General features: G+C 37.5%; 1 protein-coding gene across 1 annotated transcript in view; it reads right to left on the reverse strand.

The window, feature by feature from the left end:
* Positions 1–13,008, reverse strand: part of crb2b (crumbs cell polarity complex component 2b) — a 57,927-nt gene that overhangs the window by 18,326 nt on the left and 26,593 nt on the right. Inside the window, exons 6-10 of the mRNA XM_067414507.1 lie at positions 11,625–12,320; positions 9,567–9,762; positions 7,789–7,928; positions 4,688–4,870; positions 3,640–3,753 (exon numbers count right to left, since the gene is read on the reverse strand). Of these exons, the coding sequence (XP_067270608.1) occupies positions 3,640–3,753; positions 4,688–4,870; positions 7,789–7,928; positions 9,567–9,762; positions 11,625–12,320 (1,329 nt within the window). The remainder of the gene's footprint in view (positions 1–3,639; positions 3,754–4,687; positions 4,871–7,788; positions 7,929–9,566; positions 9,763–11,624; positions 12,321–13,008) is intronic.

The raw sequence follows: 13,008 nt of genomic DNA on the forward strand, positions 1-13,008 counted from the left end.
AAACTATAATGTTTTATTATTGTTGTTGTTGATAATAATAATCTAAGTACAATACATTTTTCACTGTGAAATAAAAAATGGTAATAAAATAGAAATACAAATATGAAAAATATAATGTTTAATTGTTATTATTGATGATAATACATAAAATATACTGTACATAGTATATTTCAAATATATGATCATTTTATTTTACATCTCAACTGTAAAATTACAATATATGGCTGTTAATTTCTTCATTTTCAGATGTTAAATTATGCACGGTGGATCATGAACGGCTAACATGTAAAAACACTTAAATTGACAATTGCATTGAGCCATTTCATAATTCCAGTTTTATTTTGATTATTTGTGCAGCCCTATGCAACACTATGTTATCTTAAGCAGAAAGTCATAAAGCTACTGCAACCTTACCCAGTTTCTTACAGAGCAGATGAAAGCCATTGGACCTTTAATTGCATTTACGTTAAGCCTTTCAGTAATGTAATCCTGGTAAAAGGATTGGCAGGCCAGCATATGTTCAGAACGCTTTCTTCAATTTAACTGAAGTTAATTTAGTCTGTTTAGCTCAGGCCTACCGTTAACTACTGTTGTGAAGAATAACAGACCAAACTATACGAAACATGCAGCTGAGACCAATCCTGCCAGTTATCACAATCAACATTTGCCATATTTGATACTTAAGCATAATCTCACTTCATTTTCATGTTTCAACACTTCCCATCATATGTCATCGTACATATGTGCGCTGGAATACAAAACAAAACCACTGAGTGAGAAAATCACTTGTTGCAGTGAACAGGAAGTGTCTTTATTTGTGGTTTTCAATAAGTAACTACGTGCCTGAATGTCCAGAACACATTCTACAGCCGATGTCTGATATTCATCATAAATTACAGAAGAACCGCACACACTATGTCAAAGGAAGGACCCCGTCGCTCTTCGTGGACAGGAGAAGTGCGAGCTCTCGGCAGGTTAATTCGGCATTAATGCAGAGCTCCTTCCGGATCGCTCCGACACTTTACCTGTCAGGAGAAGCAGCCCACTGCAAATGACTTTCACTATTAGTCCTCTCATCCTGCCAAACGTCCCGGCCGGAGTCCCTCTCCTCAACAAGACGAGCCGCAGCACACACTGACACAGAAGTGACAGTTTCCAGTGCAGATGTCCCGCTATTTCTTCCTACTTCTCTCGGTGCTCTTTTCTTTCTATCTTCCCTGTTATTTTCCCTTCGGCATGAGCGCACACCCACGGTCGATCGCCCTCTCGGTACCAAGCGTCCAGGAGTGAGTGCGCGGGATGAGCTGCCCTGCCGGGATAATAATCCAGAGCTTCCCCTCCCTTCCCAGCTGGCTCCTGTCAGTGCTGACATCAGGAATGCCTGTCTGTCGGCCGGCGTGAGCGATCGCTTTCCATGCCAACTCATTACCGGAGACGGTGCACTGCAAAAAAGTGCTTTTCTTACTTAGTATTTTTGTCTTGTTTCTAGTCCAAACATCTAAAAATTCTTAAAACAAGAAGTACTTACTAGACAAGCAAAAGTATGTGTCTTGTTTTGGGAAAACTAGTTTTTGCTTAAAATAACCAAAACAAGATTAGTTTGCTTACCTCACTGGCAGATTAGTTTGCTTATTTTAAAGCAATTTTTTTTTTAGTTTTTTCCCAAAACAAGAATAATTTTTACTTATCTAGTAAATGTTTCTTAATGTAAGAATTTTTAGAAATTCTGACTAGAAACAAGACAAAAATACTAAGTAAGAAAAGCATTTTTTTGTAGCGGGTCCGTGTGGGATGGTTTCAGGCCTCCGAAGCCTGGGAAACATTGCACGACTTCTCACATCTGAACTGATTTTTACACACTATGCTGTGTGTTTCAGAAGGATTCGGGAGTCATGGTGGGTTGCCATGACCTTCGCTTTAGCATTAATTAAAGATTATGCAGTATTTATGTTAATTATGAACCTGTATACATGGTAAAACCTAACACTCAATAATTAATTTGTTTGAGTAGAGCCAACTCAAATGAAACAAAAATGGCCCTGGACCACAAGGCCAGTCATAAGGGTCAAGTTTTTGAGCTCTCCATTGATTTATGGTTTGTTATATTTGGCTGAGATACAACTATTTGAAAATCTGGAATCCGAGGGTGCAAAAAATTCAAAATATTGAGAAACTCTCCTTTAAAGTTGTCCAAATGAAGTCCTTAGCAATGCATATTACTACTAATAATACATGATTATATATTTACAGTAGGACATTCACAAAATATCTTAATGATTTTTGGCATAAAAAATATTAATAATTTTGACCCAAACTAAATATTGCTATACCCGTAAGACTTACGACTGGTTTTGTGCTCCAGGGTCACACATGAACAAATGAACTTTTATGAGTTTGTAGAACTTCCTTTTTCTTCTAAACTGACACATTTAAAGTAATCCGTTTCATTGTTTCGAGTTTTGTGAACTTGTTTCTTTTTATTTAGACTTAAATATTAAAGACATGTGAGTGTGTTGAAAATGAAGTTATGACCTTACTCTGTGCGTTCGCTCAGCGGCTGCTGTGATAGCGATAATAAACATTTATATTGTTAGAAAAGATTTCTATTTAATAAATGCTCTTCTTTTTAATTCATCAATGAATATATCACAGCTTCCCAAAAAATATTAAGCAGCACCACTGTTTTCTCTGATCGCTGGAAATGAACTAAAGGAAACTAGACTCCTGAAATCCGGCATCCTGGAGTTATTAGCCCAAGCTGTGGGTGTTTGTTTTTCTTTCAGCATCATCTATCTTAAGCCGCTGTGCTGTAAACGTCTCACCTCACCTCACACTAAACAACAGGATCTGTTTTCTTAAGTCTCTGAGTTACAGCGCGTCTGTGAGTTTGTGCACTAATTCAAACCGGATCTCTGTGATTAAACCTAAGGTGGGAGTTTATACAGAGCTCAACAGGTTTAGTCCTACAGTTTGTCATTTGAATATCTGCTACCAGTTCATTTGTTCTATTACATAAATTACACATGGTAACATTTCAAACACATATACTGCTATTACTAAAACACACATCAAGACTTAGAAAAACCACACAAAACCACAATTTCTATTTTCTTTGTGAATTAAACCAATGCCTTAGGGGTTTCTACCGACTGAACTTGTTTTCTATTCATTTTATTAATTTGCTTACATATACAATCAAAAAATTGTCTTGCATCTTGTTTGACAACCCAGGATCATTTGAAAAATTTGCCTAAAAGCGTGTTTATTTTTATAATTTAACTAAGTAAATGTAAAATGTATTTATTACATCAGAGAAGCCACATTTATGGAGCTGGTTACGTGATGCAATTGTCAAAATGCACTATGGTAAAAGTGTTTTGAGGTCATACGAGGAAAATAAGTCTTTGTTAATTGATATGCTAATCTACACCCCATTGTGCAAACAGGAATTCATTTCTAGATGTTTTAATGGCGCTAGTGTTTATTTCAGCTGGAAACTGCAGTGAATTGTGTGTATACCGTAGGTACAGTTTTTGAGTTTTGCAACACCTATGTCATGTATTTAGCAGTTGGATACATGTGCAGTATTTTAAAGTTTTTAAAGAAAACACAGGGATTTGACGGAGCACACTTACACACCTGTGAACCCCAGCGGACACGAGCAGTGAAATGCATTGATGAGATCTTCACAGCTGCCTCCGTTTTCACACGGTGCGGACTCGCATTCGTTCACGTTCACAGAGCAGTTTTCACCTGAAGACAGAGAAGCTCTGGTTAGGCCGGCGACACACTGGCAGCGTGGCGTGAGCGTCTCAGCTGCCTGGCGTGTCTGTTTTTATTTCGGCTCTCATTTTAGCAGGTTGGAGTTTGCACACTGCCTGCGTGACGAAAACACATGCATGCTAGAAATAGAAACAACGCCTATTTTTCACGCGACACGCGTGCCGTCGATACCATAGATATGTATGCTCAATAGGCTACTGCCGACGTTATCTTTCCTGTATCAGTAGGCTATATATTTATATTTAACATGAAGGATAGGCTTTCCCTTTACATTAATACCAGCAGCAGCAGCGTCGCGTCAGACATTTTTCTGCACTGCAAAAAATGTTTACCTTACTTAGTATTTTTGTCTTTTTTCTAGTCAAAATATCTAAAAATTCTTACATTAAGAAACATTTACTAGTCAAGTAAAAATGATTGTCTTGTTTTGGGCAAAAATAACTTGAAATTAAATTTTTAAGCAAAAACTCTCTTGATTTTTATATTATTTTTTATTTTTTTGAGAGGTTTTGCTTAAAACAAGCAAAATAATCTGCCAGTGGGATAAGACAAATGATTTTAAATCAAACAGAAAACAAGATTATTTTGCTAACCCCATTGGCAGATTATTTATCTTATTTTAAACAAAAACTCTTAATTTGGAGTTATTTTTTTCCAAAACAAGACAATTACTTTTGCTTGTCTAGTAAATACTTCTTGTTTTAAGAATGATGTTTGGACTAGAAACAAGACAAAAATATTGAGTAAGAAAAGCATTTTTTGCAGTGTGGTGTGCAAAGACAGAAAACGCACCGCGGCTGAAACACAACAGAAACGGCACGCTCACTCCACGCTCACAGTGTGTCTCCGGCCTTACTCTCAGCTCTGGGCTGCTCTGTGAGCCGCGGTCGGCAGTGTTCATCACCTGTGAATCCAGCGAGGCAGTGGCACAGGTGTCCGGCCGCGCTCTCGTAGCTGAAGTCCTGGTCCAGTTCCGGCAGAACTCTGTAGTGGCTGGAGTCGGACCTCTGGAAACATTCGCCATCATTTTGACACGGCCGCGCGTCGCACTCGTCCACGTCAAGCTCACAGTTCTCACCTTCATAGCCTGAGATCAATAACAGAAGAAACTCTGCGTAAACTCAAGGAGAACTCATTTCATACCACTGTTATTTTAGTTATTAAATATTTTCAACTAGCTTTTATATTGTTTTTATATTGATAGTAGTGCTGTCAAATGGATAGCCACACAAAAGTTGAAATATACACACACATTATCTATATACACACTTTTATGTTAGATGCAATTAATCACGTTTAAGTTGACGTGATTCATCAGACCAGGCCACTGTCTTCCATTGCTCTGTCAGCGGCTATGCCGCCCCATACGCAACAAACTGAGATGCTCTGTGTATTCTGACAGCTTTCTATCAGAACCAGCATTAACTTCATGAGCAGTTTGAGCTCCAGTAGCTCGTCTGTTTGATCGGACCACACGGGCCAGCCTTCGCTCCCCACGTGCATCAATGAGCCTTGGCCGCCCATGACCCTGTGGCCGGTTCTCCACTGTTCCTTTCTTGGAGCACTTTTGATAGATACTGACCACTGCAGACCGGGAACAGCCCACAAGAGCTGCAGTTTTGGAGATGCTCTGATATAGTGGATTACATAGTTTTTATACATTTTTTATTAAGTTTTTTTTTTTTATATTTATAGTAGTGCTGTCAACTAAAGTGATCATGATAAATCGTATCAAACAATAGTTTGTTAATACATTTTATAAATATACCAGGGGTGTTCGATTCTAGGTTTTTTGGAGTCGACTCCGACTCCTCGACTCCATTTACTTTACATCAAAACAGGGTCAGAAATAAGACAAAATTGCAGTTGTTACACACTTAAATAATTTCCCCCAACACAAAGCCTTAAAGTCCCCTTATTAGAACTGCACACTTTTAGCATGACTGTCCAAATTAGTCCCATTTAGAGATGACTTGAGTAGCTATCAGAGTTTCTACCTAGCTGTTGCCGATACCTAATTTTACAGAGGAAACAGCTGTTGTCGAGCGATGCCGCTAAATACACGTACAATGTCTTTAAAAGGGCGAGTTAAAGATACTATACTAAAATACATACAATAATGTACACTTATTGATGTGTTTCTTCTTGCTGTGAGTTTTTTTTAATTATGGTTAGTTTAATGATTATGAACACAATGTTAACCATGGAATACCAAATCTATAGTTATTATTATTATACCTTTATTTAACCAGAAAAGACTCATTGAGATTAAAAATCTCTTTTCCAAGAGTGTCCTGGCCAAGAGAGGCAGCAGCACATTTAACAAGGTTTCAGACATAAAAACATATAACATATGACATCAACATATAACAATTTGTACAAGTAATAAATAATTATAAAGTCATAAGAAATCAGAATTTCACATATTATCGCAAACGATAAACAACGGCAATGATCTTCCGTCATAATTGGGTCAGTCATAACATCTACAGCCAGTATGTGTAGCTTCCATGTTTTTTAAAAGTAATTTAAAAGCAACCAATGAAACTGGCTCCTTAAGATTCAACACATTTTGCAGCTGATTCCAAGTGCAGGGTGCCGCATACTTAAAAGCCCCTTTTCCCAATTCTGTCCGGACTTGAGGGACAGATAATAAAAATAAGTCCTCAGAACGAAGACAATATCTTCCTGTACCTTTCTTTTTGATGTAAGATTGGAGGTATGGGGGCAGCAGACCAAGAATTGCCTTGTAGATAAAAATGTAGTTATTGCATTAATATACCATCAATTAAACTAAAGCTAGCGTGGAGGAATGTTGAATGTATAATTACAAGATGAAATGTGGCTGTGACTGTTTTCAATTTCTAAAGTAAGCACTCTTATATGTGTGATATAGTTTCTGCGACAGCTCTCTGATGCGGTGTATTACATCAGTGTCCGAATTCCTCGCTTCATTTCATTCACTCCTACACTCTCAGAAAAAAAGGTAGTGCTGTCACTGGGCGGTACCCTAAGGTACAAAAGTAAAAAGGTACATCTTTGTACCTTACTAGCCTCTAAATGGTACCTATTAGTACCTTAAAAGGTACATATCAGTACTTTAAGAGTGCGTATTAGTACCTTAAAGGTACATATTAGTACCTTTTGAGTTTTGTACCTTAGGGTACCGCCCCAGTGACAGCACTGTACCTTTTTTTCTGACAGTGTATAGTGCACTCAACTCTTACGCACTTTATAGGGATTAAAGAATCAGTAAGAAAGTGAACGATTTTGGACACCGCAACAGAGTCGACATCGAGAGTGGGGCTGGGTCTGTCGACTCCCCATCACTAAAATACACACACACAAACTTTTATCTTAAATGCAAATAAAATCGCAATTAATTGATTTGACAGCATACATTTAACATTTTAATCATACTTTTTTTTTTTTTTTTCTTTTAATATTGCTATTTTGGATTAATTTATTTTAATTTTTTTTTTTTTTTTTTTTGTTTTGATTTATTTCCAGTTGATAATTTTAGTTCAGTTTATTGCCAAAGCAACAGTTTTATGTGTTTAGTTAAATTTTTTCAACTGATATTTATATTTTGTTTCAGCTTGATTTCTAATGACAAATGTGTTTAATAGTTTTAGTTACTGAATGGTCAATGGAACGAAAAGTGTAGTGCGGCCGCTCGTGAGGAACTAAAAAGGTCGTGAGGACCTTTTTTTCAGTCAATAATGCAATTTTGACATGCCAAACCTAGAAGCAGATGAGCTACAGCAGCAGAAGACCACATACAGTATTTATTCAAAGCCATAACATCCATTTAGATCTTCTAGTTCTCAGTGCAATGGCCTGCATGTTTCTCTAGGTGGCAGTGTGGTGTAAAAGATCATCACTCATGAGCATTGCATTTATCACACTGTATATAAAGCTGTCATTGATTAGCAATGAAATGAGCCTTTAAATGCATAAATAAACACTAAGTTATGATGAATAGGTTAAATTAAAGAGAGTTACCTGGCCAGCAGAGGCAAGTATACTGGTTAACTCCTTCCTGGCAGGTGGCACCATGCTGACAGGGTTCAGACACACACTCGGGTACGTCTTCTTCACAGACAGAGCCCATAAATCCAGTGCCACTGCAGTCACACTCATAGCTGTAATGGAGACAGAACGTATTTAGGCCATGCCCACACACAATCCAACGCTCTCCATTGACTTTGTATTGCGTGAGGAGACCTCCTTGTCATTTCAGACTTATTACAAAAAACAGAACAATGTCTAAACGCTGATATGTGACAAGGTGTACAGCAAACAAGCTAAAAAAGTTTTTATAAGCTGTCGACCAAAAAAAAAACGTTTAAGGAGACAAAAGTGGATACAGGCAATAAGACGTGAAGCTTCGGCAGGAAGAATGGGTCAATTTTGGGATCCTGACACTCAGTATGTCTAATGTCAAATATCCAAATGTCCATTTTATATATTATATTTCCTGTCGCTGATTACTTTCCCCTCCAGTGGGTGTAGTTCTCAGTGTAATCTTGCATTTCGCGCTCTGTCCATGTATGCACTTTTATCAATCAATCAATCAATCAATCAATCAAAATTGTATTTATATAGCACAATAAATAACAACAGTACTTGGCCATTGTGCTGTACAAGAGGATAGATACATAAATATAATAAAGCAATAATAAAAATAAATGAGTTTACATCAGAAACACTATTTTGAAATCTTAAAAAAAAAATATATATATATATATATATATATATATATATATATATATATATATATATACATATACATACACACACATATATATATCTATATTTATATATGTATGTATATATATATATATATATATATATATATATATATATATATATAAAAAATATATATATATATATATGTATGTATATGTATATATATATGTATGTATATGTATATATATATATATATATATATATATATATATATATATATGTATGTATGTATATGTATTTATGTATATGTATATATATATATTTATGTATATGTATATATATATATATATATATATATATATATTTTTTTTTTTTTTTTTTTTTTTAAACAGTCAAATACAGTTATAAGCCTGAGAGAAAAAGTAGGTTTTCAATTTAGATTTAAATTCAGACTCTGTGGATACTAATCTTAATGAAAGAGGAAGACTATTCCACAATTTTGGACCAATAATAGAAAAAGCACGGTAACCTCTCGTCTTAAGTCTAGATCTCGGAACCATCAGCAGTCTTTGATTAGATGACCGTAACGATCTAGCAGGTTTTTTTTATGTCTTTAAACACTTTTTTGAGGGTCAACAGCTTATAAAAAACCAGAGTTTTTGGTTCTGGGTTTTTTCGCTTGTTTTCTGTACACCTTGTCACATATCAGCTTTAAGACATTGTTAATTTTTTTTGTGAGAAGTCAGAAATAACAATAAGGCAGCCTCACACAATAGAAAGTCAATGGAGACGGTTGGTTTGTTTTCCCCCCCCTGGTGGGCGTGGCTTTCAGATTATGACACGTGTCGCTCTGTCTCTGCAAAACACAGTCTGCAAACACTATCAAACAGATATTACACACCAGCTGAGGAAGCCATACGTAAAACACATTACCACAATAATACATGCACTTGTAAACAAGCCTGTATAATTCACTCTTTCACTACTTGGTGTGATTAAGTGGCAGTGGGGACTAATTTGCATATTTCTGTAGAATCCTGCAGAATTCAACCAATCAGATGCCAAACCTCAGGTCGATCGCATACACTCACCTGTTCACCATATCCACACACGTCCCTCCATGTTGGCAGGGTGAACTGTCACACTCGTCGATGTCCAGCTCGCAGTTAATGCCCTCGTATCCCGGCACACACTCACAGGTGTACAGACCCACGTGATTGTGGCAGGTGGCGCCGTTCTGACAGGGATCCGCCTCACATTCATCAACGTCAACTTCACAGTTCACTCCTGCAGGACGATACAACACTTGTGTTAGCTATTGTGTTGTATTTCCAATGAATAATAATTTGTTACATTTATATAGCACTTTACATATAGAAGGTGGGATCTCCTCAACCACCTTCAATGTGCAGCACCACCTGGATGATGCGACGGCAGACATATTACGCCAGAATGCCCACCACACACACCAGCTGATTGGTGGAGAGGAGATGGAGAGATGAAGCCAATCAGTTTATGGGCATAATTAGGAGACCATGATGGATAGAGGACAATGAGCAAATTATTGCCGAATTAAATAATTCATTTTAAATCAATTGACAGAGAATGTCCAAAGAAAATCAAATATAATATTTTTTTTCTAATAAATAAATACAAAAATACATTTTTAGTTAAGTTGGCTGAGAGAATGTCAAAGGGAACTCGAATATAAGAATATTGTAAAAAAGTATTATAAATAATTAAATACATATTTGCAGTTAAGTTGGCTTAGAGAATGGTCAAAGGAAACTATATTATTATAAAATAATCATTATAAATAAATAAATATTTGTAATTGAGTTGGCTGAGAGAATGTTCAAAGAAACTCAAATATACAAATTATTTCAAACTAATTATTATAAATAAATAAATGACAATTAGCAGTAAAGTTGGCTGAGAAAGTGTCCAAAGAAAGTCAAATATAATATTTTTTTTTTTATTTGTTCAAGACTTTATGGTAAATAATGTAACATCATACATATATTGATGAATTTATTATTATTATTAATTTATGTAAAATATTCATAAAGAATGCACAGTATTATGGTTTAATAATTATAAGATAATGTAATATTTTGTAAACAAATATTTTGTTTATTGTCTTCATTATTGTAAACGTTCTGTTCTTTGTTGCAGAAATAACTAACACTTTTGACTACTTGTGTATATTAAGGTACCATTACAGTATCATCTAGATCAGTGGTTCTCAAGCCTGTCCTGGGGACTCCTCACCACTGCACATTTTGCATGTCTCCCTAATCTATCTGATTAAAATCATCAGCTCATTAGGAGAGACTGCAAGACTTGTACAGGGTGTGTCTGATGTTGGGAGAGACTTACAAAATGTGTAGTGGTGAGGAGCCTCCACTCCCCAGGACAGGTTTGAGAAACACTAGCCTTGTTTACATACACACTTTTTTTGTCATTCTGATTGAAAGATTCAGTGGACAGTTTACATGAGACGTTATCGAAACCGATCTGGGGTTTAAATGTGCTGACCTTCATTTGGAATAATCACAGCTTTCAGTTTGTTTCCGCATCACAAATGTTGACACTGTCCTCTCCTGTCCAGCAGCTGGAATGTGTTCACAGATGCCATAGCAAATCTCAATGGCCACCAGGACTAATACGGTTTAATAAAAGCTATTTATTTGTTGTGAAGTGTAAAAAATCATCTCAGAAAAATAAATTCTTATTATAAAGTAAAAAGTGCCTGGGACAAACACTGTCAAGATGAGTGTCTGTGTCATTATTCCAACATTATCTTCATAACTTCTTATGAAATAAAAAGCTTACCTCTAAGAAAAATGTACTTCCCTCTCTTATCAACATTATAGGCTGGTGTGAGCACAGCGCGTGCTCTATAACGCGTCACTCAGAATTAATCGGGTCAGGTCGTTTACATGGTTACATTTTTCGTTTGATCGGTTCATGATAAGGTTTATCCCACCCCTCTCAAACCGATTACAATTTCATTCGGTTTGGGCATTTTTATTCAGACTGAGGTGTTTATATGGAGCATTTTCATTCGGATTGGACTTTCAAACCGATTACAGTGCTCCATGTAAACGCACCCAATGATCTAGATTAGTGTGTTTGACAGTCCTGACCTGTAAACCCAATGATACACTCGCAGATGTAGTGGTCCTTCCCGTTGATACACGTCCCGTTGTTCTCGCAGGGCTGGGATGCGCACTCGTTGATGTCAATGTCACAGTGATAACCCTGGAAACCGGGTACGCAGTAGCATTGATACACACCAACACCGTCCTGACAGATGGCGCCATTCCTGCAGGGCTGCGACAGACACTCATCGACGTCTTCTTCGCAGTTTTGACCCCAGAAGCCCGCGGCACACTGGCATTTGTACCCATCCGGAGCCCATATACAGGTGGCATTATTATAGCACGGCTCATCCGCGCAGTCTCGCACCTTCGTCCTGCAGTCGTCCCCGCTGTATCCGCTGGGACAGTGACATGAATATCCGTTAACTCCATCCACACAGTAACTCTTGACCCCTGTGCAGGGGCTGCTCTCACATTCGTTGATGTTCTGGGTGCAGTTTGGTCCGTCAAACCCGTCGGGACACACACAGGTGTAGTTCTCCATTCCTGGAGTGCTGATGCATCCAGAGGGACAGACGGCATCTTCACACGGGTCGTATAAAAGCTCACAGTTTAACCCGGCGTATATAGGCAGCGAGAGACGGCAGACACACTGGTAGCCACCCAAAGTAGGTACACAGGTGCTGTTGTTTTGGCATGGAGATGACAGACATACGTCAGACGTGACCGAGCAGAACAGACCTGCGGGGACAAACCGGGATTAGAAAAAGCAGTCAGCATTAGGAGATGATTCTATACAAAGCTAACTTGCATACACACACCGTAGGGAGGGACAGTCACCAATTTGAATTGCAATATACCAGTCAAAAAAAGACAATATAAGCTGTGAATGTTGATTCTTGACAGATCGCTACCTGCACTCCTCAGTTGTAAATCACTTTGGATAAAAGCGTCTGCTAAATGCATAAATGTAGATAAATGTAACTGACAGACAAAATGACAGACAGACAGAAGGATGGATAGAGAACGATGGATGGAATGACTGACGGATGGATGATAGAGGGATGATGGAATGATTAAAAGACAAAATGATAGACAGACAGATGGACAGAACAACTGACAGACAGATGGACAGAACAACTGACAGACAGATGACAGAACAACTGACAGACAGATGACAGACTGAGAGATTGAAGGATGGATAGAGAGATGGATGGATGGATGGATGGATGGATGGATGGATGGATGGATGGACAGATAGAACAAGAGACAGACATATAGAAGGATGGATGAGAATGATGGACAGACAGATAGAACTACTAAGACAGACAGAGGGATGGATGGATGGAACGACTGACAGACAGAACAACAGACTGACTGACAGACGGATAGATGGATTGAGAGAATGATGGATGGATGGACCAGCCAG

This window comes from Pseudorasbora parva, chromosome 13 (genome assembly GCF_024679245.1).
Source record: "Pseudorasbora parva isolate DD20220531a chromosome 13, ASM2467924v1, whole genome shotgun sequence".
Taxonomy (NCBI): domain Eukaryota; kingdom Metazoa; phylum Chordata; class Actinopteri; order Cypriniformes; family Gobionidae; genus Pseudorasbora; species Pseudorasbora parva.